Source organism: Schistocerca americana, chromosome 7, assembly GCF_021461395.2.
Source record: "Schistocerca americana isolate TAMUIC-IGC-003095 chromosome 7, iqSchAmer2.1, whole genome shotgun sequence".
Classification (NCBI taxonomy): domain Eukaryota; kingdom Metazoa; phylum Arthropoda; class Insecta; order Orthoptera; family Acrididae; genus Schistocerca; species Schistocerca americana.
In genome coordinates this window covers 401,479,289-401,507,143 of record NC_060125.1, presented here as the reverse complement: position 1 = coordinate 401,507,143, position 27,855 = coordinate 401,479,289, and the positions used below count along the sequence as shown (strand labels likewise).

At 42.7% G+C, this 27,855-nt stretch overlaps 1 protein-coding gene across 1 annotated transcript in view; it reads left to right on the top strand.

The window, feature by feature from the left end:
• LOC124622974 (leucine-rich repeat-containing protein 24-like) overlaps positions 1-27,855 on the top strand; it is a 208,692-nt gene that overhangs the window by 148,127 nt on the left and 32,710 nt on the right. The window contains exon 6 of the mRNA XM_047148762.1: positions 24,784-25,005. Within this exon, the coding sequence (XP_047004718.1) occupies positions 24,784-25,005 (222 nt within the window). The remainder of the gene's footprint in view (positions 1-24,783; positions 25,006-27,855) is intronic.

Here is a 27,855-nt window from a genome sequence, read left to right as displayed (position 1 = left end):
GGGAATATGATAATTGGGGTGCGATGTGTGGTGCAGTTCTGTCGGTTATCCCGTGGAGCTCGGCAACCATTTCCCCGTAACGTCGCAGACAATAACAAGCTTTGGCGCCAACCTGGTGCGTTCCTGCGCAAAACAGAAGGCTTTAGCGAAAAAACTGCTCCAAGCCATTGTAAAAATTGCGAGTGTCCATCGCTGTGGCCCATGAAGCTCGACATCAAAAGAGAAAGCGGTCAGTCAGGGATCGGGACTCTGCATCTGCAACTCCGAGAGACCATATTTCCCCTCACCTGCTGCTGTTGTGAGCGGTTGGGTTCCTCACAGCCAAAAATTCCAGTTCGTCTCCTATGAGAAATGAACAGAATTAAGATACGCATGCATCCTACTCGCGATCATTTACACGAAGGTACACACAGTAAGAGTATCTACTTTGCATGACAGTGTAATACGATGGCCTACGACATAAATTTGTGTATACGCAAATACAGATTTTACAAATGAAGATAGGCTCGTTTGATGGCCGTTAATAAGTGTATGAAGAGGCCAGAGGATCCGCGATCTTGTAAATTTTTATAGTGAATTTAACAACGTTAGCCAAAACCTACTCTCGCACAGAAAAAGGAGGCTCTGCTGACAAAAATCCCGTAACATTTCTAGAATAAATCCTTAACTCACGGAAAGCCGTTCGTTGTAACGAACCATTCGTAAATTCGAAGAAACCTGTACCAGGGCACGAATCTTAGACTCTGGCTTTTTCTGGAAAATGTTCCTATTACTCTCTAGCAGCCCCACGTGTCTACAATGTCGGTACGGCACAATCTTTCACTGTGTTTCTAGTGTTAACTTTCCAGATACTTCCATATGCATTTTCGGAATGGAAAGAAATAATTTATTCGTTCAACAAAAGTTCTCGACGCGCGAGGAAGTGTCTTAAGAAACAGATTAAATAAAGTCGATATATTAACTTGCTTAATTATCAACTCAGTCTAATCTTAGCTAAGATTCCTCTACTTTTCTCTGTCTTATGCTATGTCTTCTTCGGCTTTCACCACTACATGTTCTTCCTCAACCTGTCATCGTAAGGATGTTTAGGTTTTCCTAGAGATCCCTTTCCCATTAGAAATATTTTCAGTGGATTCTGCCTCCTTATTTAAGTGTGTTGTATCCTACCATCTATGTCCACCTGGCCTTAGTAATTGCTAGTAGATCTGCTTTATTTTATAACTTCCGTATCTCTTTCTCCTACCTCGTCCTATTCTAATAATCTCCATTTCTTCCAGACTGTATGAATTACATCGTTTTCCTCTCCATTTCCTTACTAATTGTCCAAATCTTTGACTCGTGTTAGATGTCTTTGACTCGTGTCGTATTATCGGTTTCCTTAGTAATACACGAATTCTCAATTTTCGTTTTGTAAACAGCACTGTATTACTGTAAATGATATGTAATGCAAACATTTAAAATCTGCAGACTTTCCTCGCGCTACCTGTTCCGCCTCCACATTATTAATTCAAATTTCTATTTCGTCGAGGAACGTGAATGTTCTTGACATTATCAACTTCATATCCTTGACTGTCAAAGTGAGACCTTCTAGCCTCCGCCTTCTTCTATGCCGTTTTTCACTTAATTAAATACTAGTCCAACATGCCTTGCATCACCTGCTTCCACCTATATGCAATTAATCACATTAAACTCCTGGATGGTGTCATCTGCATAGAAATATACTTAGACTGTGGGTGGGGACGCTGTAAAGTATGTAAAGATTCAAAGCTCATGTTATATCAGTACCAGATAAAAGACGATTTTTTTAGAAAGTTGTATGGTGCTGATGTGTAGTTGGTTAGCCCGTCAACAAGATTTTCTGGGAAAGGAGAAGTTAATGAAATTTGCACGCCTCATATACAAAATTCCCTAGAAATTCTAACTTTCGGTACAAAAATCTAAGCAGCAGTATACAGTATCGCAAATTACTAAAATGTTTAAAAGTACTCCATGTCAGTAGGCCGGGGTGAACCAGAAATGTTTCGTACTCTACATTTTGTTTGCAAAATTGCTGAGACCTAGTATTTTCAATTGAAAGGAGTCAAATACACTCATCGTAAAAACGGTACAGTGCTTAAGTTTCATGACAAAATTATCATATAATTTTAAATCGTAGCTGAAAACTGTCAATTGCTTTGAATCCAGAAATGCTGTACAAGCTACCACATCAACATCGGAAGAATTTACACCACTTGAAGTTGTTACCAAATCTATTGGGAAATGTCATTCAGTTTCAGACGAGCTGATACTTAAAATGTTGTAATAGACTGGCATTCGGAGAACTGTTCATTATAATACCAGATATGTAAGTGTTAGCCAAAAGGCAATCATTACAGTTATTCAAAGAACGCTTGTGCCATGAGAAATACACAGAAGTAAGGAGCCAAATTTGCTGTTAATAAGGATTAAGCGCTGTCTCTTAAGGGGATTATTATGATTTTCAAAATCTTGACTTACTGTGTGACTTTCGTAAAGTTGTATAACAACATATCCATACGTTTGAGACCACTTTAGTAGATGCTGTCATCAACACATATGAAACAAATCGACACCTTTTTGTTTTTGGACTGCTGACGTATCGTCACGACACAATCGGGCCAATTACGAGTCCCTGTTCTACGTCTGCTTCTGGCCGTGTGACGCCACTAGTCACCCAGTCTACCAATACAATAATTTACGCAGTTAAAGTAAAGACTGAATGATCCTGGCTTTCAATGTGGAATGATTGCTGTGTTTTATACACGCGTAAATCATGCAGTGACGATAGATATCCCAGTGGTACGGCGGTATGCGACGCACACGGAAACGAAGTTCAGTTATATCTTACTGATTGGCGTTCACATTTTACCGTTACCTAAGTATCAGCCCCTGTTTATTTTGTGTTTTCATCCTGTTGCAACAGAATATAAGAAGTTGTGCCACAGTAATAGTTATGATTAATCACACATTACGGTTATTGATTAAGCAGTGCTTGTCTTTCGCAAGTTATAGCGAAAAAAACAGCAAAATCTATGATTTTCCTTCAAAACCTTTAAGAGATTTCTACCTGACTATACCCTATCTGTCAACAAGTTACTATTTGCACCTCGCAAGGCAGTTATTGTGAGGCTTCATTGCGGAGTAACTTGGCAGGTTATGTCAAATATATTCAGTGAAGAGGTAGCTACTAAAAGAGCGAATTCCACCTGCCACGTTCCCACATTTGTCTTCTTCTTCGCCTTTTTTCTTTTCTTCATTGCTATAGAACCTACAAAAAATGCACGGTGTGGCTGTTCGAACGTTAGTTATAGTATCGTGTAAAAACTTGCATCAAATTGGTGAAGAATTTTCAAGACTTTTGCTAAAAACGAGACCCAAACGAATCGCGCTCTTCCCGTCTCTCTTACGACGCCCCGTGTCTGTCAGTCAGCCTATAACACGAACGAATTTAATCTAAACCGGTGTCAATTATGTAACCAGATTTCGATCACGGGCTTCTTTTCAGCCAACAACTCACCTACATTTTCAGCTACACAGAAGATAAGCTCCATTTTTTTTAATTCTCCAAGAAAACTTCCAAGAAAACTTACTCCGAAATCAGTACTGAAAATAAGGTATTCTATATCTGCATCTACATACACACTCCGCAAGCCATCGTAAGGCGCGTGGCGGAGGGTACCCTGTACCACAACTGGTAATTTCCTTTCCTGTTCCACTCGGAAACAGAGTGAGGGAAAAACAATCCAACACGCCTCCGTACGAGACGTAGTTTCTCTTGTCTTCGTGATCTTTACACGAAATGTATGTTGGAGGCTACAGAATCGTTCCACAGTCAGTTTCAAATGCAGGTTCTCTAAATAGTGTATCACGAAAAGGTGTCGCCTTCCATTGAGGGATTCACTTTTGAGTTCCTGGAGCATTTCTGTAATACTTGTGTGGCGTTCGGACCTACACGTAATAATACTAACAGCCCGCTTCTGAATTTCTCCGATGTCTTTCTTTAATTTTACCTGGTGTGATTCCAAAATACAAAAGCTATACTCAAGATGGATCTTACTAATGTCCTAAGAGCGGTATTGTTTACAAAAAAATGGTTCAGTGGCTCTGAGCAATATGAGACTTAATATCTCAGGTCATCAGGCCCCTAGAACTTAAAACTACTTAAACCTAACTAACCTAAGGACATCACACACATCCACGCCCGAGGCAGGATTCGAACCTTCGACCGTAGCGGTCGCGCGGTTCTGTACTGAAGCACCTAGAACTGCTCGGCCACCGCAGCCGGCTATTGTTTACAGATGAACCATTGTTTGTTGTTGTGGTCTTCAGTCTAGAGACTAGTTTGATGCCGGCAGTTGTGGCCGAGCCGTTCTAATGACTGCTACAGACTTCACCGATTGTATACTTCTCATTATTCTACATCGCACTATTATATGATTGAAGAATATGTGTACACCTACAGTAGGACATCTGACGAACTTGCGACACAAAATTTTGTGGCTACTTTACCACAAATTGTTTAGAACAGTAGCGCTCTTAACAAAATCACTCTAGTATGTGCGGTGCCTCATTTATATGTGACGATACTGAGCTGATTTTGTTTAATCTTTCGACATGTTTTTAAAGCAGGTATGCCTCGTCATGTTTAATGCTCGTAATTTTCGAAAGTATGCCAGTAATACTTTTCATTATGGCCTATTTTATTGTTTTAATTTGTAGACAATGCACGAGTGGTATTTGCGTTTCAGCCGGCTGTGGTGACGGAGCGATTCTAGGCGCTTCAGTCTGGAACTGCGCGACCACTACGGTCACAGGCTCGAATCCTGCCTCGGGCATGGATGTGTGTGATGTGCTTAGGTTAGTTCGGTTTAATTAGTTCTAAGTTTTAGGGGACTGATGACCTCAGATATTAAGTCTCATTGTGCTCAGAGCCATTTCAACCATTTGGAACTAGTTTGATGTAGTTCTCCATGCTACTCTATCCCGTGCAAGCTCTTCATCTCCAAGTAGTTACTGCAACCTACATCCTTCTCAGTCTGCTTATTGACCTCATCTCTTGGTCTGCCTTTACGTCTTTTACCCTCGAGAGTGCCCTCCAGTATTAAACTGGTGATCCCTTGATGCCTCAGAACTTGTCCTACCAACCGATGCCTTCTTCTAGGCAATTTTGGCTACAGATTCCCTTTCCCCCCAATTCTATTCAGTACCAACTCATTAGTTAGGTGATCTACCGATCTAATCTTCAGCATTCTTCGGTAACACCACATTTAGAGATCCTTTTCTCTTCTTGTGCAATTTATTTATCGTCCATGTTTCACTTCCATACATAGCTACACTTCACACAAATGCTCTCAGAAAAGACTTCCTGACACTTAAATATATACTCGACGTTAACAAATTTCTCTTCTTCAGAAACGCTTTTCTTGCCATTGCCAGTCTATGTTTTATATCCGCCCAACATCGACCATCATCAGTTATTTTTCTCCCCAAATAGCAAAACTCATTTACTACTTTAAGTGCCTCATTTCCTAATATAATTCCCTCAGCATCACCTGGTTTAATTTTGCTGCTTTCCAATATCATCGTTTTGCTTTTGTAGATGTTCATCTTATATCCTCCTTTCAAGACACTGCCCATTCCGTTAAGCTGCTCTTCCTGGTCCTTTTCTGTCTCTGATAGAATTAGAATGTCATCGGCGAACCTCAATGTTTTCATTTACTCTCCAAGGGTTTTAATTCCTCTTCCAAATTTTTCTTTGTTTCTTTTACTGCTTGCCCCACACATAGATTGAATAGCAACAGGGATAAGCTACTACCCTGTCTCACTCCCTTCCCTACCACTGCTTCTCTTTCATGCCCCTCGACTCTTATAATTGCTATCTGGTTTACGTACAAATTGCCAGCCGAAGTAGCCGTGCGGTTGAAGGCGCTGCAGTCTGGAACCGCAAGAACGCTACGGTCGCAGGTTCGAATCCTGCCTCTGACATGGATGTTTGTGATGTCTTTAGGTTAGTTAGGTTTAACTAGTTCTAAGTTCTAGGGGACTAATGACCTCAGAAGTTGAGTCCCATAGTGCTCAGAGCCATTTGAACCATTTTTGAACGTACAAATTGTAAATATCCAGTCGCTCCCTGTATTTGACCCCTGTCTACTTCATAATTTGAAAGAGAGTATTCCAGTCAACACTGCCGAAAACTTTCTCTAAGTCTACAAATGGTCGTAGGGTCAGTATTGCCTCACATGTTCCAACGTTTCTAAGGAATCGAAACTGATTTTTCCCAAGGTCGGCTACTACCAGTTTTTGCATTCGGCTGTAAAGAATTCGTGTTAGTATTTTGCAGCCGTGACTTATTAAACTGATAGTTCGGTAATTTTGACACCTGTCAGGACCTGCTTTGTTTGGGATTGGAAATATTACTTTCTTATTTATGTCGGAGGGTATTTCGCCTGTCTCATACATCTTGCTCACCAGATGATACAGTTTTGTCATGGCTGGCTCTCCCAAGGCTATCAGCAGTTCTAAGGAAATGTTGTCTACTCCAAGGGCTTTGTTTCGACTTAGGACTTTCAGTGCTCTGTCAAATTTTTCACGCATTACCATATTTCCCATCTCGTCTTCATCTACATCCTCTTCCATATCCATAATATTGCTCTGAAATACACCGCCCTAATATAGACCTTCTAAATACTTCTTCCACCTTTCTGCCTTCCCTTCATTGCTTACAACCGGTTTTGCATCTGAGTTCTTGATATTCAAACAAGTGGTCCTCTTTTCTCCAAAGCTCTCTTAATTTTTTCTGTAGGCCCTAGTGATATACGCCTCTACATCCTTACATCTGTCCTCTAGCCATCCTTGCTTAGCCATTTTTCGCTTCCTGTCGATCTCATTTTTGAAACGTTTGTATTCCTTTCCGCCTGCTTCATTTACTGCATTTTTATATTTTCTCCTGTCATCAGTTAAATTCTGTATCTCTTCTGCAACGCAAGGATTTCTACTAGCCCTTGTCTTTTTACCTACTTGACCCTCTGCTGCCTTAACCATTTCATCTCTCAAAACTACCTGTTCTTCTTGTACTGTATTTTTTTCTCCCATTTTTGTCAATTGCTCCCTAATGCTCTGTCTGAAACTCTCTACAATTTCTGGTTCTTACAGTTTATCGAGGTCCCATCTCCGTTAAGTTCACACCTTTTTGCACTTTCTTCAGTTTCCATGTACAGTTCGTAACCAATATAATGTGGTCAAAGTCCACATCTGCCCCTGGAAATGTCTTACAATTTGAAACCTGGTTCCTAAATCTCTGTCTTACCATTATATAATATATCTAGAACGAGATTTTCACTCTGCAGTGGAGTGTGCGGTGATATGAAACTTCCTGGCAGATTAAAACTGTGTGCCCGACCGAGACTCGAACTCGGGACCTTTGCCTTTCGCGGGCAAGTGCTCTACCATCTGAGCTACCGAAGCACGAATCACGCCCGGTACTCACAGCTTTACTTCTGCCAGTATCTCGTCTCCTACCTTCCAAACTTTACAGAAGCTCTCCTGCGAACCTTGCAGAACTAGCACTCCTGAAAGAAAGGATACTGCGGAGACATGGCTTAGCCACAGCCTGGGGGATGTTTCCAGAATGAGATTTTCACTCTGCACCGGAGTGTGCGCTGATATGAAACTGTAAAGTTTGGAAGGTACGAGACGAGATACTGGCAGAAGTAAAGCTGTGAGTACCCGCCGTGAGTCGTGCTTCGGTAGCTCAGATGGTAGGGCACTTGCCCTCGAAAGGCAAAGGTCCCGAGTTCGAGTCTTGGTCGGGCATACAGTTTTAATCTGCCAGGAAGTTTCATATAATCTATCTCTGACCTTCCATTGTCTCCTTGCCTCTTCCACGATTACAGCCTTTTTTCATGATTCTTAAACAAAGTTGTAGCTATGATTCTACCAGGCGGCTTTCTGTTTCATTCCATACCGCCATTCCATATTCACCTACTACTTTTCATTCTCTTCCTTTTCCTACTATCGAACTCCAGTCCCCCATGACTGTTAAATTTTTGTCTCCTTTCACTATCTCAATAATTTCTTTGATCTCATCATACATTTCTTCAGTCTCTTCGTCATCAGAGGAGCTAGTTGGCATATAAAATCGTACTCCTGTGGTAGGCGTGGGCTTTGTGTCTATCTTGGTTGCAATAATGGGTTCACTATGCTGTTCGTAGTAGCTTACCGGCGCTCCTATTTCTTATTCTTTATTAAAACCACTACTGCATTGCCCCTATTAGATTTTGTGTTTATATCGCTGTGTTCACCTGACCAGAAATCTTGTTCCTCCTGCCACCGAAGTTCACTAATTCCCACTGTATCTAACTTTATCCATTTCCCTTTTCTAATTTTCTAGCCTACCTGCTCCATTAAGGGGCCTGACATTCCACGCTACGATCCGTAGACTGCCAGTTTTGTTGTGATAACGATGTCGTCCTGAGTAGTTCCCGTCCGGAGATCCGAGGAGGGACTGTTTTACCTCCGGAATATTTTACCGAAGAGGACACCGTAATCACTTACCCATACAGTAAAACTGCATGCCCACGTGATAAATTACGGCTGTAGTTTCCCGTTGCTTTCAGCCGTTCGCAGTACCAGCACAGGAAGGCCGTTTTCGTTAATTTTACTATGCCAGATCAGTCAATCATCCAGACTGTTGCCCCTGCAACTACTGAAAAGGCTACTGCCCCTCTTCAGGAACGACACGTTTGTCTTGCCTCTGAACAGATACCCGGCACGCAGGCCTCCCCACCTACGGCAAGGTCCATAGTTCATGGAACATACTTTCCCATAATGCTCCCAATAAATCGAAGTCGAACATTCGCCTTCTCTACTACACTCCTTACATGTTTGTTCCACTTCATATCGCTTTGCAGTGCTATACCCAGATATTTAAAGGACGTTATTCTGACAAGCAGTACGTTACTAATGTTCTAATGTTACATTCGAGCATTACGGATTTGTTTTTCCTTCTCATCTACATTACCTTACTTTTTCTACATTTAAAGTTAGCTGTCATTCGTTACACCATGAAGAAATGTTCTCTAAATCATCTTGTGTCCTCCAACTGCCCCTCAATGATGACACTTTCCCGTACACCACAGCACCATCAGGAAATAGCTGCACATTGGTATTCACCATGTCTACCAGAACACTTATATGTATATAGTAAATAACAGCGGTTCTATCATCCCTCCTCGGGGCACATGTGACAATACTCTTGACTCTGATGAATACTCGGCGTCGAGGAAACGTTCTGGTTTTTGTTACTCGAGAAGTCTTCGAGTCACTCACGTATCCGGGAATCTAGTCCATATGCCCGTACCCTCATTAACTGTCTACAGTGGAGCACCGTGTAAATTGTTTTTCAGAAATCTAGAAAAATGGGATCTGCCTCTTGCTCTTCATCTATAGTTCATATGACAAAAGGACAAGCTGAGTTTCACACTGGCGATGCTTTCTAAAACAGTGCTGATTCGTGGATAAAAGATTTCCCGTCTCAAGAAAATTTTTATGTTCGAAACAAGAATATGTTCAAAGATTATGCATCAAATCAGTGTTAGGGATATTCGTCTGCAAATTTGCCTTTCATGTACGCAGGAGTCACCTGCGCTTCTTTCGAGTTTCTCTGGGGCTTTCGCTGAGCGAGAGATTCAGGATGAATCCAAGCCAAGGAAGGGGTCAATGCCTTAGAGTACTCTTTGTAAAATTGGATATTCCATCCGGATCTTGTGAAGTATTTGTTTCTAACTCCTTCTTTTGTTCCTCTGTGCCATGGATGCTTATTACTACGTCGCCCGTACGGGAGTCTGCAAGACGGTGAAATAACAGTATGCTCGCCAGATTCTCCTGTGTGACTGGTTACTTAAAGGCGAAATTTAAAACTTCAGGTTACCTTTTGCTATCTTATACTGCCACACCAGACTGTTCAACGACTTGTCATTTTCGTGTTTCGTTTTGAACTGAGTGTGTAACTGCCTTTACTTTCTTAACATCTTGTACCACGGTTGGTATTTCCCGTGATTAATCCAGTTACCTGGTAAATACTTCTCTTAGATTAATAAATTAATAGGTTACTGTAGCTGTCCTTGAGAACTGAAAATCCGAAAATAAATTTTACAGACCACGACGGAAGGCATTCTGTCTTCTAGATAGTCTCAGTGGATAAGAGCATTTACCCTCAAAAGGCTAAGATTCCGGTTTCGATTCGCAGTCTGGAAAACCTTTTCAGTCTGCCGAGAAGCACCGATCAGTACACTCTGCACTGTAGAAAGTAATTTCTTTCTAAAATAACTTGATGTGCATTAAGAAACTCGTGAATTCCCCTATGTTTGAGTACTTCATAGATGTAACCAAGTTATATAGGGAAAAGAAGAGCTTTCCTTAAAAGATGGTAATTATCACACGTTTCAATACGGATAAATGAAATTTTAGTTAAAAAGTATTGTTTTCGATATTCAGTTAGCACTGTAAAAAAGTGTTGAGTTGCCTTGAGGGTGGAATCATTAGAGCACAAAATTCTCAACCTTAATTGCTTTATTTCCCCATATGCGCCAGTCTTTCTTGCCATTTTATATGAAAATTTTTCAGAACACACACAATAAAACGCATGTTTAAAATATCCCTCTATTGACAGTGTATTAAAATTTTAATTTAGTCACAGCACCTCATTTTACGCTAGATTGCCTATCTAAACGTTATTATAAAACAAATTCAATATTAAATTGGTTTTTCGCATGCGGTGCTGTGCTTGGACACATTCTCATTAGTTTTCAGTGTGTAGCGTAAATGTGCATTTTTGAAGAGTTCTGTCACATTTGTGTCTGTATGCGTTGATGATTTTAAGAAACGGCACCGTTCCTGGAGATTGAGTACGCTTGACAACTGCCCGCCTGCTCAACAGCTTGATTCATGCTCATCTGATGCTTCTACCCTGGTCTTCATACCTGTGCATGATTTTCAACACACCTGTTCTACGGTACGGAATGCATTTTTCCAGAATTTGGTCAAAATCATTTCCCGAAACTGTACTTTCCTGTAGTGCGACTGAGCAAGTAAGAATCCCACGAACCTTTAAATATATTTATCTTTTTTCCAAAACCCGCACTAAACGGCGGTTTCATTGCATGGTAGACATCTTGGTTGGTTTATTTATTTGTTCTTATTTGGAGGTGTTATTTGCGTGTTCGGTGTTTGAACTTCTAATAACTTATCTATTCACCCTGGGATCAATGTTTTGGTATTTGGGCGTTAATGATCCTTCATATTCCCACATCGATGCAGCTGAGTGTGCGCTAATGTGAAACATTCTGGAAGACCGCAACTCGAACTCGGAACCTTTGCCTTCCGCGGGCAAATGCTCTACGTCCTGCGCTACCCAAGTACGAGTGACGTCTCGTCCTCACAGTTTCAGTTCCGGCAATACCACGTCTCCTATCTGGCGTAAGTAAAGGTGGAGGACGGGTCATTGCTCGTGCATGGTTAGCTGAGGAGGTAGATCATTTGCCCGCAAAAGGCAGAAATCCCAATTTGGGGTCTCGGTCCGGTACGCAGTTTTAATCTGCCAAGAAGTTTCGTACAATAATTGCTTGATATCTGTTAGTTACAAGGTCGTCCAAGCAATTATTGTGTTTATCAACTTCAGATACTTCCACAGTAAACAATTGAAGTGGTAATGACAAATTGGCAAGTCATTTTCCACAACGAATGAAAAATGCCATAGAAACTACACTGCACCGTTCATGTATGAAAGAAATACCGGTTAAGTGAACGTAAGGTATTCAGTCCCGTGTAGGAGAACAGAAATCTGAAAGCGGACATGTCTGTTGCGAAATTAGTTAGCATCTCCTCTTGGAATCAAACACCCAAGGACTACGCTAAATAATTCACTCTGTGCTCAATTTTGAGTTCCCGAAACAGTTGAACTCCGAGCTAAGCCGGAGTTCGAACTGGGAACGTTATCTTTTGTGAGCAACGTTCTTACCGACTGAGCTGTTCAGGCCCAAGAAAGACTGACATTTCACAGTTTCAGTTCCTCCAGTACCTCTCCCTCTCTTTTTGACGGGCTTACAGTTTTAATGTTCCAGAAGATTTTAAAACACCACATACTTCATTGAAGGGACGAAGATTCATTCTGGAGACATACCAGAACTACGATTAAACCATTTCCCCATTATTACAAACTGCAGACATTTCACAGAGCTGTCTTCTGTACGTCGTCGCTCGATAGAAGAATATTCCCTCTCTGTTTCCAACACGCTATGCCCAAGTACACCACATCATAAGAAACTATGGTTTACGTGCGCTGCAGTACCGCTTGTTCTGTGAATTAAAATTGGACTGTCCGCTAAAGAAAGCCGCTTATGATCTCTGTAAATAATAATGTGCTGACACACAATGCAACTGACATTCCTTCGACTTGCGATGATGCAACCGTTGTAATGTTGAATTACTATAAGCTTTTTCATTGTACTGCCTGTTCAGTGTGTAGGTTTATTGAAATCGAATTAGATTATCCTGAGTTAATCTAGTATTTTAGTTTTTGCTCTAATAGTTTCATTCATTTGTTATTCCATCTATATTGGCATTTATTTTTGGGAATTATAATTATTGTATGCACATATAATATGCAATATTGCATATAAGGTGTTGGATTCACTTCTCAAGTACTAACTTCTTCAGCTGAAGATCGTTAACTGAATGACAATTATGTATTTTCATTGTGTTTCCATTTGTTTATCATCAACTCCAGCAAGAGGACGAGTTGCGTTTCCCGTGGTACCTGAGTTGTGTGCTATTACGTAACAGACAAAGTCAGTTCTATCTTACAGTTTTCAATAAAGTCATGTTTATGTGAATGGTACCCTATTGTATGTCCTTAAGCGGTCTTAAAAACTGGAAATGTTTTACGGAATAAAAGATACAGGACGCTATCCTAGTAATATATATGTTCATAAAGTTACAAGGAATGCAATCACGTAGCTACCCGCGCCCGGGTTCCCGGGCTCGATTCCCGGCGGGGTCAAGGATTTTCTCTGCCTCGTGATGACTGGGTGTTGTGTGATGTCCCTAGGTTAGTTAGGTTTAAGTAGTTCTAATTTCTAGGGGACTGATGACCATAGATGTTTAGTCCCATAGTGCTCAGAGCCATTTGAACCATTTCTGCAATCACAGTGGTTACTGTCACCCTTGTGACTAATCAATATTTAACGTATACATTTTTGCGTTGCTTCTGGACAAAAATTTTCTGATGTAGTTGACACATGTGGGACACCCTGTGTTACAAAATGATAGGTATTAAAATTATTGTAGCAATAGTAACAGAAAAATGATGTCAGAAGTGATACTGCGTGTGTGCACGCTGTAGGTGTCAAACGTTTTGTTAGAGTTATGTGAATGCACTTTGATTCTTAAAAATTTAGAATAACTAATTTGTGTTAGGTTACTTCTTGATTAAAGTATTGATTTATCAAGCAGGTTACAACAAACCAATTAAAACATGCGACGGTGAGTACGCAATTCTGAAAGAAAAATGACAGAAACATTACACAGAACGAGGTTATGAATTACAAGTATTATCATCGACAGTATGTATTTAAATTCAAAATAAGCCTAAACAGTATGAAAAAATCTTTAGGTTCAACAAAAATATATTTAATGGTTCCTCATAGAGGAAGTTTTTTTTATGGTGTCTCTTAAAGGCCAGTGTAGGTGTAGCGTATGTGAGAGTCAGAGTGCCTGGGACTCTGGTAACGGCAGAGTATGGACAGGATGCTGGTGGCTAACATTAGAAGGCTACGATCTAGAAGTAGGACCATCTAATCATGCATCTCTTCTCGACACCTCTTTGACTCCGGAAAGAGCACTCTGCAGTCTTTCGTCCAAGGCTCCAGCTGACCTGTACTTTTATCGTTTGTAGTTGAGTGAGTTATTCGAATTAGTGTCTGAGGTTGAGAAAGGTTTGCATTTATTTTGCTATTTTGATTTAAATTCCTTCCAGATTCTATTTGTTCCAGCTACATAAACTGTGTTTGCTACTTGCAGGCAATGACTTCATATACCATACGTAAGATTGTCGTCGGGACCTTGGTTACAAGGAATCTCCCTGTCAACAAGAAATGTGCGGGCAGCATTTATATTACAACGGGCAAACGATTGTCACCAAGCCACGGTATAAGGGTGCATTGATTCGAAATAAGTATGACGAATATGTCGTCTTCCTTTGTAAGGTAGGAGACGAGGTACTGGCAGAAGTCAGAAGTAAAGCTGTGAGGACGGGGAGTGAGTCGTGCTTGGGTAGCTCAGTTCAAGACCGAGTTACGGGAGCATGGAGGTGACTCGGAGAATGTTCCTTGACCTACGTCACGTCAGATGAGGGAGAAACCCTATGAAATTAGACATGTAGCACGCGGCGTGGAAGTAGAGGTCGGAAAAGTGGCGCCAGCAACGGACCAACGAGCAATCGACGAACACAGTGAGGCAAGAGAGGGCAGGGCACGCAAACAGCGATCGCCGAAGCCTCGCAAAAAGGGTCGCCATAGTTCGGGTGGCAAGCCCCCCCCCCCCCCCGTAGCCTAGGAGACACGGACGTTATCCTCGCCGAAGAACTGTCTGACACGGGACACGTGCCTTTAGAGGACGCTGACAGGATTTCGCCAGATAGTGACCGGATGTTCTGCCTTTCAGACGGTCCCTCTTCATTGACACCGACTGACCCAGCGCTGCCGACGAAGGAGTCAGGGACGCCAATGTCCAGGCAGCCACATCGAAATACATCAGAGGACGTTTCTCGGATTGATGACCACTGGGACTGGGCGGAGCCAGACGAAGACATACAGGAATTGCCACCCCCAAATGATGACAGCTCACTTACAGGATGCACACCACGGAACGACAACAACGGAGGGCAACCCGTTGGCGGGCACCCCTCTGAGCACGAATAGTGGACTAAAGCCCTTGGAGTTCTCAATGACACGACACGAGCATGACAACGACAACGGGCCAAGCATATAAGGTGGACACAGTGAACATTAACACCGCACGTTCGCTTGCAAAGATTCAACTTCTCCGGGACATGATTTACGCCACAGTCGTTGATATTCTGCTGATGCAGGAAACCTGCAATGCTGCTGTTCCCGACGTGCATGGATACAACACTTATCTAGAGCCGACTCGAGATGGAGGACGTGGCATAGCGATAATAGTCCGGGAAGGGATTCCAATGTGTGACCTCGATTACCTTCCTTCGGCTCGGGCTTTGGCTATGACCGTGAACGGCATTCGTATCGTCAACATCTGTGCACCCTCCTGATCTGACAATCGACAGGCGCGTGCACGATTCTACTCGAAGGAGATTGCCCCCCTATTCCATGGGAGATATGACCACTTCTTGGTAGGGAGAGATTTTAAGTGTGTACTCGCACCGAAGGATCAAACTCCTAATTTCAGCTCCTGCCACGCTTTGAACACGATCTGCCGGGACATGGCCCTAATGGACACGTGGGAAAAGATCCATCGGCGGCGAGAGGGTTACACGTAGTTTACTACCCACTCGGCGAGCAGGCTGGATCGGATTTATGTTTCTGACAGATTACGGGATCACGTGCTGGCTGCTGAACGTTGGCCCACAGCTTTTACGGATCACCTTGCATATTTATGCACGTTAACCCTCCCACGACAGCGGGTCTGGCGGAGTCGTAGTTCCTGGAAACTTAATTCCTCCTTATTAGTGGATCTCGAATGTCGCCAGCGGATCGAAGAAACATGGCAGACATGCAGTCGCCGTCTGCCGCTGCACCATACGGTTCTTTCGTGGTGGCTACAATGTGCAAAACCGGCGATACGAAGAGCTCTCATAACGTATGGCAAGGAAAAAGCGAAGCCGGCCGCTGTGGCCGAGCGGTTCTAGGCGCTTCAGTCTGGAACCGCGCGACCGGTACGAATCCTGCCTCGGGCATGGATGGATGTGTGTGATGTCCTTAGGTTAGTTAGGTTTACGTAGTTCTAAGTTCTAGGGGGCTGATGACCTCAGATGTTGACTCCGATAGTGCTCAGAACCATTTGAACCTCCTGAATTTGAAAAAGCGAAATGACTCCGAGATACACTTGATTATTACTACATGGTGCTCCGCGACCTGTCCTCAAAGGCCCCATCGCCCGAGCGTCAAGCGGAAGTCCATCGCATTCAGGCCTGCATTTTATCGGTCACGAGACGTCGACTGGAGGGACTTTCGATCCGTGTTCGGTGCTTGGACAACGTCGATGGAGAACGTATTAGCATGCATCATGTGTCCAAGGGACATGCGCGTAATCGCCTATCCCTGATCACAGTGCTCCATGATGACGATGGTCGGCCCTTGACGTCACAACAGGACATTGCTGCTGACTTTCTGGAGCATTACCACCTCCTTTTCACTGGGACGCCGACGGACAATCGGACAGGAGAAGGAGTTTTGCGACAGATGCAAACGGAGGTGGATGGTCCGGATGCAGAGGCGCTATTGGAACCCCTAACGGAAGATGACACCCGGGACGCACTCACGAAGGGTGCAATGCATAAATCCCCTGGGCCAGATGGATTGACACTCGAATTTTATCGCGCATTTGCGGATTTAAAGATGTCCCACTTGGTATTGATGTATAATGAGATATTGAGCCCTGACACGGACGTTCCGTCGCATTTCACGAAAGGACTGCTTATACCAATACCGAAATCGACAGCGAGTGTCAGCGCCCATCAATTTAGACCACTCACGATGCTCAATACTGACTATAAGATCTTTGCGCGAATGTTGGCGGCAAGGCTCAAGACTGTAATATCCAAGACAATACCACCAGACCAGGCTTGTCTAGGGTTTCGGAGAAACATACATTCTATCCTAGGCGAATACCATGACGTAATTTCCCTGACGGAAGCTTGTCGCATGCGAGCGGCGCTCGTATCGGTGGATTTGGATCGTGCCTTTGACAGGATCAACCATGATTTCCTTGACTCGACCAGGTGACGCACAGCGATACCACAGGATTTTATTACCGTCCTCATGCGCCTCCTTCGCGGCGCTTCTTCCACGGTGAGAGTCAATGGCAGGGAGGTAGGTACGATTCCTATTTGCAGCTCTGTTAGGCAAGGATGTCCCTTGCCCATGATACTGTTTACAATAGCGCTCGAACCATTGATGCATACTCTTAGACGGACTCTAACAGGCGTCCGACTCCGTGCGAGCTCCTTCACGTGTCGTGCATATGCCGACGACTTAATGATACTCGTCCGGTCGGAGAACGAAGTAAGTAAGATGGTTACCGTTCTTACTACGTACGGAGTAGCTGCGGGAAGCAGGGTCAACATGAGTAAAACCAGGATCGTGCATATCGGTCGAGGGGTGGACGCTCTGCACTGTCCGTTTACGACGGTGGACATCTTGAAATGTTTGGGTGTATTATTCACCCGATCGCTACGGCAATCAGCGGCGGCGAGCTATCGACGTCTCCTCCAGCACGTCCGACTGCACATACGCAACAATTCACTCCGGACGCACGACCTGCTCCAAAGGGTGGACTACACTAATGTTCACCTGGCCTCGCGACTGCCGCAACTGGCACAGGTGCTACCAATGCCACATGGTATTGCTGACGGATTAATGGCGGCCTTTGGATACTATGTCAGCCAAGGAATGTTGTTTAAGATCAAATACGAGACTTTAACTCCCCCACACCATTCCGGAGGACTTAACCTCACGGATGTGCGGAAAAAGGCTCTAGCTCTATATCTGCGAGCGACGCTACGAACTTGGAACAAACGGCAACTCGCCATCACATCGGCCATCCGAGATGTGCTTCTTCCCACGTCCTTTGAAGCGCCGGTGGCAGTTGGCGCAATTTCGCCCTCTTTTCCTCACGTCGCGCGATTCTTTGTTGATTTTAGTTATGTTCAGTTACAGATACCTTCTATAAGAATCCCCACTACCCATGAGATATATCGGTACTTGCGGCGTCATCATGGCAGCAATGTCGTCGAACTTAAATACCCAACGCGAGACTAGCGACAGTTTTGGCGAGCTGTCCATACGCCTCTCCTCAGCATGGCAGCGAGATCGTCATGGTATACATTCATCAACCGCAAGACAGTCTACCGCCAACGATTGTACGACATTCGCACGGTAGATTCCCCACTCTGCCTTATATGTGGCATGCAGGGCACCGACAAACATTCCCTGCAGTGCGGTGGGGCAAAGGATGTTTGGCGGCTGACGCAACGCATCATGGCCCTCCTCCGACGGACCGACGAATCCACGATCACGACGGACGCTTTATTTTTCCCTGACGCTGTCTTTTACCCCTCACAAAAAACATCGGTAATCCGATGGATTGAAGGACACGCATCGCCCTATGTGCTCTCGCGGATCTTGCCCATTGGCATTATTTACTAGAACAACACGAAATCATTGGACGCCACTCTAAATATAAAACGCATTTTGCGAACTTTCTAGGCAGCGTGTTTCATAACCCCCCGAAGCGGTGGGGAGTACCGGGTTTACGTTGTCACTTCGTCCCTATATTTCTTTCCTTTCTTTTTCATATATGATTTTTCGTTTGGGACATTAAAATTAAATGAATAAATCAAATATTATTGTTACTAATAAGAAAATTACATACATGTACAATGTTTCCTTTCCGCTGCCTCTCCCTCATCCTGTCAGGAGACGGGGACACCGTCGCTAGGCCTCCAAGTAAGACCCCTGCCCACTCTGCTCCCTGACCTACTAATCCTTTAAAAAAAAAAAAAAAAAAAAAAAAGTTGTTAGAGTACTTGCCCGCGAAAGGCAAAGGTCCAGAGTTCGACTCTCGAACCGGCACACAGTTTTAATCTGCCAGGAAGTTTCATATCAGTAAAGTTGTTATTCTGCAGCAAAATAATGTAAGCCGCGCGGTGCAAGACGAAACCTGGAAAAAAGTAATGAAAGGGTGGGAAGTATTGCATCGCCCACTGTATTTGCCCGATATTGCACAAAGGGGTTTCCATTTATTTTGGTCACTACAACATTTTTTAAGTGCCAAAAAATTTGACAATTTTGTACGGTGTTCAAAATGTCATGTTCAGACATTTTGGTAAAAAACTAGTTGATTTTTATTGATACGGCATTGAAAGCTTCGATACTAGATACAAAAGGTTGTTGATAACGAGGATTATCAAAAATGAAATCTTGTTAAAAATTTCTATCACCAAGATCACATGAATTCTTCCTCAAAAAAATTTTGAAAATTCAGGAGGTGACGCATCTGTCGAAAGAAATGGAGCACATTACACAAGAGTGCTACATTTTATCGGCCATAGTGACAACACAATTTGACGTTCTAACTCACAATGAAAACGTTTTGTAACAAGAAATTCTTTTGAAGACCAGAAATTACTGTTATATGTGTAGGAAGGGGTTGTGTAAAATAAACAAGAATTTACGCTAAAAAGTTTTTTTCCAAGTATACAGATTGCTTTATCTGAGTACTTAACTTGAGAAAATTCAGTCAAAAACATGCTAACAATTTATCTGTCTACATTAATTGTAAAAAAGGGACATTGCTTTCAGGCCTCCTAAGATTTTGTGGCGGCAGGAGGTGATTAGTGTTAAACATCCCGACGCCAACAGGGTCATTAAAGACGGAGCACAAGCTCGGATTAGGGAAGGATGGAGAAGGGAAGTAACTGTGCCCCTTCGAAGGAACCATTCCAGCATTTGCCACAATCAACTTAGGAAAATCGCTGAGTTTTGTGAGAAAGATTGTGATGAATACCTGTGTCACTATGAGTAAGTATGGGAATGAAAGGGATAGGGAAAATATTCCTTAAGGAAGCGGCCATTAATTAGGAACAGCACTGAGGCGACACCTCACCTGACGGATCGATCACCATCAACAGTGTCAGATGTTATTCCTAAATGGGATTTTATGGAGATTTTTCTCACATAATTCAAACTACTGATTCAGTGTCTATGACGAGTTACGTTTTTCACTTCCTGTCCGTGCACCGCCGGCGACGGTGGTCTCGCGGTGCTAGGCGCGCAGTCCGGAACCGTGCGACTGCTACGGTCGCAGGTTCGAATCCTGCCTCGGGCATGGATGCGTGTGATCTCCTTAGGTTAGTTAGGTTTAAGTAGTTCTAAGTTCTAGGGCCCCCCCATGAACCATGGACCTTGCCGTTGGTGGGGAGGCTTGCGTGCCTCAGCGATACAGATAGCCGTACCGTAGGTGCAACCACAACGGAGGGGTATCTGTTGAGAGGCCAGACAAACGTGTGGTTCCTGAAGAGGGGCAGCAGCCTTTTCAGTAGTTGCAAGGGCAACAGTCTGGATGATTGACTGATCTGGCCTTGTAACAATAACCAAAACGGCCTTGCTGTGCTGGTACTGCGAACGGCTGAAAGCAAGGGGAAACTACAGCCGTAATTTTTCCCGAGGGCATGCAGCTTTACTGTATGATTACATGATGATGGCGTCCTCTTGGGTAAAATATTCCGGAGGTAAAATAGTCCCCCATTCGGATCTCCGGGCGGGGACTACTCAAGAGGATGTCGTTATCAGGAGAAAGAAAACTGGCGTTCTACGGATCGGAGCGTGGAATGACAGATCCCTTAATCGGGCAGGTAGGTTAGAAAATTTAAAAAGGGAAATGGATAGGTTGAAGTTAGATATAGTTGGAATTAGTGAAGTTCGGTGGCAGGAGGAACAAGACTTCTGGTCAGGTGACTACAGGGTTATAAACACAAAATCAAATAGGGGGAATGCAGGAGTAGGTTTAATAATGAATAGGAAAATAGGAATGCGGGTAAGCTACTACAAACAGCATAGTGAACGCATTATTGTGGCCAAGATAGATACGAAGCCCACACCTACTACAGTAGTACAAGTTTATATGCCAACTAGCCCTGCAGATGACGAAGAAATTGAAGAAATGTATGATGAAATATAAGAAATTATTCAGATTGTGAAGGGAGACGAAAATTTAATAGTCATGGGTGACTGGAATTCGAGTGTAGGAAAAGGGAGAGAAGGAAACATAGTAGGTGAATATGGATTGGGGGACAGAAATGAAAGAGGAAGCCGCCTGGTAGAATTTTGCACAGAGCACAACATAATCATAACTAACACTTGGTTTAAGAATCATGAAAGAAGGTTGTATACATGGAAGAACCCTGGAGATACTAAAAGGTATCAGATAGATTATGTAATGGTAAGACAGAGGTTTAGGAACCAGGTTTTAAATTGTAAGACATTTCCAGGGGCAGATGTGGACTCTGACCACAATCTATTGGTTATGACCTGTAGATTAAAACTGAAGAAAATGCAAAAAGGTGGGAATTTAAGGAGATGGGACCTGGATAAACTGAAAGAACCAGAGGTTGTACAGAGATTCAGGGAGAGCATAAGGGAGCAATTGACAGGAATGGGGGAAATAAATACAGTAGAAGAAGAATGGGTAGCTTTGAGGGATGAAGTAGTGAAGGCAGCAGAGGATCAAGTAGGTAAAAAGACGAGGGCTAGTAGAAATCCTTGGGTAACAGAAGAAATATTGAATTTAATTGATGAAAGGAGAAAATATAAAAATGCAGTAAGTGAAACAGGCAAAAAGGAATACAAACGTCTCAAAAATGAGATCGACAGGAAGTGCAAAATGGCTAAGCAGGGATGGCTAGAGGACAAATGTAAGGATGTAGAGGCCTATCTCACTAGGGGTAAGATAGCTACCGCCTACAGGAAAATTAAAGAGACCTTTGGAGATAAGAGAACGACTGGTATGAATATCAAGAGCTCAGATGGAAACCCAGTTCTAAGCAAAGAAGGGAAAGCAGAAAGGTGGAAGGAGTATATAGAGGGTCTATACAAGGGCGATGTACTTGAGGACAATATTATGGAAATGGAAGAGGATGTAGATGAAGATGAAATGGGAGATACGATACTGCGTGAAGAGTTTGACAGAGCACTGAAAGACCTGAGTCGAAACAAGGCCCACGGAGTAGACAATATTCCATTGGAACTACTGACGGCCGTGGGAGAGCCAGTCCTGACAAAACTCTACCATCTGGTGAGCAAGATGTATGAAACAGGCGAAATACCCTCAGACTTCAAGAAGAATATAATAATTCCAATCCCAAAGAAAGCAGGTGTTGACAGATGTGAAAATTACCGAACTATCAGCTTAATAAGTCACAGCTGCAAAATACTAACACGAATTCTTTACAGACGAATGGAAAAACTAGTAGAAGCCAACCTCGGGGAAGATCAGTTTGGGTTCCGTAGAAACACTGGAACACGTGAGGCAATACTGACCTTACGACTTATCTTAGAAGAAAGATTAAGGAAAGGCAAACCTACGTTTCTAGCATTTGTAGACTTAGAGAAAGCTTTTGACAATGTTGACTGGAATACTCTCTTTCAAATTCTGAAGGTGGCAGGGGTAAAATACAGGGAGCGAAAGGCTATTTACAATTTGTACAGAAACCAGATGGCAGTTATAAGAGTCGAGGGACATGAAAGGGAAGCAGTGGTTGGGAAGGGAGTAAGACAGGGTTGTAGCCTCTCCCCGATGTTGTTCAATCTGTATATTGAGCAAGCAGTAAAGGAAACAAAAGAAAAATTCGGGGTAGGTATTAAAATTCATGGAGAAGAAATAAAAACTTTGAGGTTCGCCGATGACATTGTAATTCTGTCAGAGACAGCAAAGGACTTGGAAGAGCAGTTGAATGGAATGGACAGTGTCTTGAAAGGAGGATATAAGATGAACATCAACAAAAGCAAAACAAGGATAATGGAATGTAGTCTAATTAAGTCGGGTGATGCTGAGGGAATTAGATTAGGAAATGAGGCACTTAAAGTAGTAAAGGAGTTTTGCTATTTGGGGAGCAAAATAACTGATGATGGTCGAAGTAGAGAGGATATAAAATGTAGGCTGGCAATGGCAAGGAAAGTGTTTCTGAAGAAGAGAAATTTGTTAACATCCAGTATTGATTTAAGTGTCAGGAAGTCATTTCTGAAAGTATTCATATGGAGTGTAGCCATGTATGGAAGTGAAACATGGACGATAAATAGTTTGGACAAGAAGAGAATAGAAGCTTTCGAAATGTGGTGCTACAGAAGAATGCTGAAGATTAGATGGGTAGATCACATAACTAATGAGGAAGTATGGAATAGGATTGGGGAGAAGAGAAGTTTGTGGCACAACTTGACCAGAAGAAGGGATCGGTTGGTAGGACATGTTCTGAGGCATCAAGGGATCACCAATTTAGTATTGGAGGGCAGCGTGGAGGGTAAAAATCGTAGAGGGAGACCAAGAGATGAATACACTAAGCAGATTCAGAAGGATGTAGGTTGCAGTAGGTACTGGGAGATGAAAAAGCTTGCACAGGATAGAGTGGCATGGAGAGCTGCATCAAACCAGTCTCAGGACTGAAGACCACAACAACAACAACAAGTTCTAGGGGACTGATGACCACGGCTGTTAAGTCCCATAGTGCTCAGAGCCATTTGAACCATTTTTTTGTCCGTGAACCAATCGCCGAGACGCAGTGGTAAAGAGACTGGATAGGTATTAGAATGATGGCGGTCGCCGAAGATGGGCCGGCTCAATTTCTCTGCGGATGCTGACAATAGGCGCCTGTAAGCGGACATAAAGCGTATCTCATGCTGCCGAAGATTCGTCATCTTAGGGGTGAGATGTCCAAGAGGACACAAAGCAACTGTGAAAAAAAATTGCGCTATATTCTTGTAAGTAACTAGTATTAATAACTGAAAGTCTTATCGATATGGTAATAGAGTGATAAAATTTCTGCATCCATCGTTGGAGAGTACGACCAGTTCACACTGTTTAGTCATATTCACAATATAAAGTTACGTTCTGTGCTCGGCGACTAGGTGCCGTTAAGCGAAGCAGTGCGAGTTATCTTTAATTAGCTACCTCGAATTTGGACTAAATAGGCGACAATGAAAGAATTTAAGTAATGGTTTTTATTAAATATTTCCTAACAGTTTGTAAGTGTTTCGGTAATCAGTCAATTGGTTTTCTTTCAATTTTTGTCGCCGCGTGGGATTAGCCGAGCGGTCTAAGGCGCTGCAGTCATGGACTGCGTGGTTGATCCCGGCGGAGGTTCGAGTCCTCCCTCGGGCATGGGTGTGTGTGTTCGTCATTAGGATAATTTAGGTTAATTAGTGTGTAAGCTTAGGGACTGATGACCTTAGCAGTTGAGTCCCATAAGATTTCACACACATTTGAACATTTTTTTTCAATTTTTGTATTTTCCCAGACTATATTTCTACTTTTATCCTCCATGATCCCAAATACAATTTTTTCGGCTTCCGATGCCAAAATATTCTTAAAAATAAAAAGACATTGACTACATTGTCACTTATTTAAATGTGTTTAGTATTTACCAGCTACTGCCCATTCATGGGAACTGCCCGTGGCATAACGAAGGGAACTAGTGCCATTGATTGGGCCGATACCACATGTCACTATTTTTCAAATATTGCGTTAAAAGAGAATGTGTATGACTTATGTGCTTATAATAATAAATATATATTGAAAATATATTTTTTTACAATATCTGAGTGTGGTATTAGAAATATTCTTTAGGTGACCCATCCATAATAACGTTCAGTGGTCCGTCGACAACGGTAACACGGTGCAACAATCAACACATCGTTAGTGGGGTACATGAGTGTGAGTTACATGTGCGGTGCCCGATGACAGCAGGTGGCGTGCGGCGGCATGGAGGCGGTGCCGCCGCCGGTGCACATCACCATCGAGAGCCACCCCAGCCTGCCGGGGGCAGGCGAGCCGGGGGCGTGCGCGGGGGCGGCTGGGGGCGGCGCCTACCCGGGGGCGCTCTCAGTCTTCCCGCCGCCGCCCGCAGAGTTTTCCACCAGCGTGCTGCCCGCCGGCGCCTTCGGCAACATCTTCATCTCCGTCTCGGTAAGCCACGCTACCCATCGCTTTAAGCCCCTATTTTCCCGAATTTTACTTTCTCATTCCACTCAAGTGATAAAATGATGGGTTATCTCTCTTAATATCGTGTTGAGCCTCCTTTTACCAGGCATAATGCAGAGGCTTAACGTGGCATGGACTCAATAACTCGCTGCAAGTCCCCTGCAGACATATAGAGCAATGTTGTCGCTGTAGCCGTCCGTAGTTACGAAATTGTAGCCAGTGCAGGATTTTGCGCACAAACTGACCTCACGATTATGTCCCATGAACGTTCGATGCGATTCATGTCACGCGGTCTGGGTGATCAGATCATTTTCTCGAATTGTCCAGAATGTTCTTCAAACCAGTAGCCAAAGTTGTGGCCCGGTGACTTGTCGAATCGTTATTTGAGAATACGAAGTCCATGAAAGGCTGAAAATGTTCTCAAAGCAGCTGAACTTAACCAGAACCTAGTTCATTTCATAAACACAGCACTCGTCATTATGGAGGCACCACCAGATTGCACAGAGTCTTGCTGACGACTTGGATCCATGGCTTCGTGTGGTTTGTGCCACACTCGAACCCTGTCATCAGCTCTTACCGACTGAAATAAGGAGTCATCCGATCAGGCTACGGTTCTCCAGTCGCCTAGGGTCCAACCGATTTGGTCACGAGCCCAGGGGCGGCGTTGCAGGCGATGTCGTGATGTTAACAAATGTTATAGTATTGGGCAAGGTAAAGGAGGAGTCATGGCTGAAGCCTATGAGCATGTTAAAGTGATTGCATCATGAAGTCCATTTCTTTCTGTGCTGTGCTCCTTCAACAACTTAGTAGTGACTAATGTCGATTGCATTCAATGTGCCGTTACATCTGAACTCTGTATTATTTTACTCAGTCATGTGCAGAGGTGCCAGAGGTAGTTGGCAACAGATTGCCAATAACCGTAATTGGCGATTACCACAATATCAGTAACGTGATGGCCATCATCATCACTGCTCTTCATAGTAGAGATTCTTCTGAGATCGAAACAACATACATAGTCATTTATGTTGAAGTATGAAGACCATGAACAGAAGTAGGAGACTGGATAATGGAAAGTACAAAGAAGTAGCAAAGGTAAGGTAGTGGAACAAGAGCATTTCTACCTATGTCAACATTAATTTATCTGATGAGAGAAGGTAAAGTATCGTAATGAAATTACAGACAGGATGAAGCAACAGTGCTTATCACCAGAATGAATAGGCAAAAGGTAAATTGAAATCTGAATAAGAGAACATCAATAATTGTGGCATGAGGCTGCGAATTACACATAAAATAACCAAACATTACAGAGAACATCACTGGTTCATAATATTACACAGTGTCTCTCAATGGCCTTGTATATGCATTATTGTGCTATAATTACATAAGAAACGTAACAGGACAATCAGGAATTGTTTGGCTCCAGGTGGCCTTGTACTCAGAATACGTGCAAATCTTAATAATTAAAACAATTGAATAGAAAGAAGTCAGTCAGAGGCGCCAAGACGCATTTCTACATACATAAATTCTGATCTTAGTAGCTATAAAATGATTTGGGCTCCTAGTGCCCCAGTTTTACATGAAGTAATAGCTGGCCTTAATAACTAAAAAGTGACAAAATTCTTCTCTGAGGCTGACAGTGGCCTCTTTTTACACGAAACAAATGCTGACCTTAATAACTAAAAGGTGACAGGAAACATGTTTGCGGCTCAAGGTGGCGTAGTTTTACGTAGCATAAACATCAAAGCTGAGAAAGTATCATAAAACATCATTTACCTATAACTTTATATGGCACTCAGAGGCCTATGAATAGTTCATAATAAGAATACGTAACTCGAGTGAAATAAAGTGCATAAATAGCAATATTATATAAAAGTACAGCTCTGTAGGGCCTATATGAATACTTATTAGACAAATAGAATCATAGAATCAAATTATGGTACCATGTGAGTAAAGACACAATATTTATGGGTCGTACAGCACCCTCAGGGATTCATAAAACTATCTATTAAATGACCTATATCACTAACAGTGCGCATACCTTCAGGGTAGGATATGGGAATGATCGACAAGGGCAGTGCACTTGGTCTGTAAAGAAAATAATTAACAGTTAATCGTTATTCGTCTGAGTCAAGAACTGCTATGGCCAATGCAAAGAAAAAATGTGATTGTAGTATATGCAAGCATAAAGACAGGAGTGCTAAGATCAATATACCTCATTTACTTGATAAAGGTAACGTATTCCAAGAAATCACGAGATAAATATACAAAGATTAGGGTGAACAGCAGAAATAATGGGACCTGTAAATTTGATTACTAACCTGGAAACAAAAAAAAAAAAAGGTAGTCATGCATGCTAACATAAGAAGGCAGTATCTTAAGCAATCTTAAAGGAATGATGAAAAAAATTTGTTTTTCGGTGTAAAGCTTCTATGACAGTCTCCCACGAAAACCTCCTATTATGTGTCACAAGGCTAGATAGATTTTCCTAGAAAGGACACAGTATACACAAAATAACGTCATAGAATACCTTTATAGAAAAATCATCAATAGCAATACAGTCCTCATTATTGGAGTGTAGCTTATGTCGTAACACTCATTAAACATCAACATGCCATCATTACTCAAAAAATTGGTACAGCTCAGGGCATGAACACTAAATAAATAATTTAACAATACTCTTACATCCAACAAAAAATTTAAAAAAAAATCTTTAATCCTAAATTTTTATAGGCAATCTGCCTAATTTACCTAGTACACTAACATGAAAATGTTTATAAAAGGTATGCCAGTAAACAGTGTGATTAGGGCCAATGGTGTTCCGTATTCCATATAAGT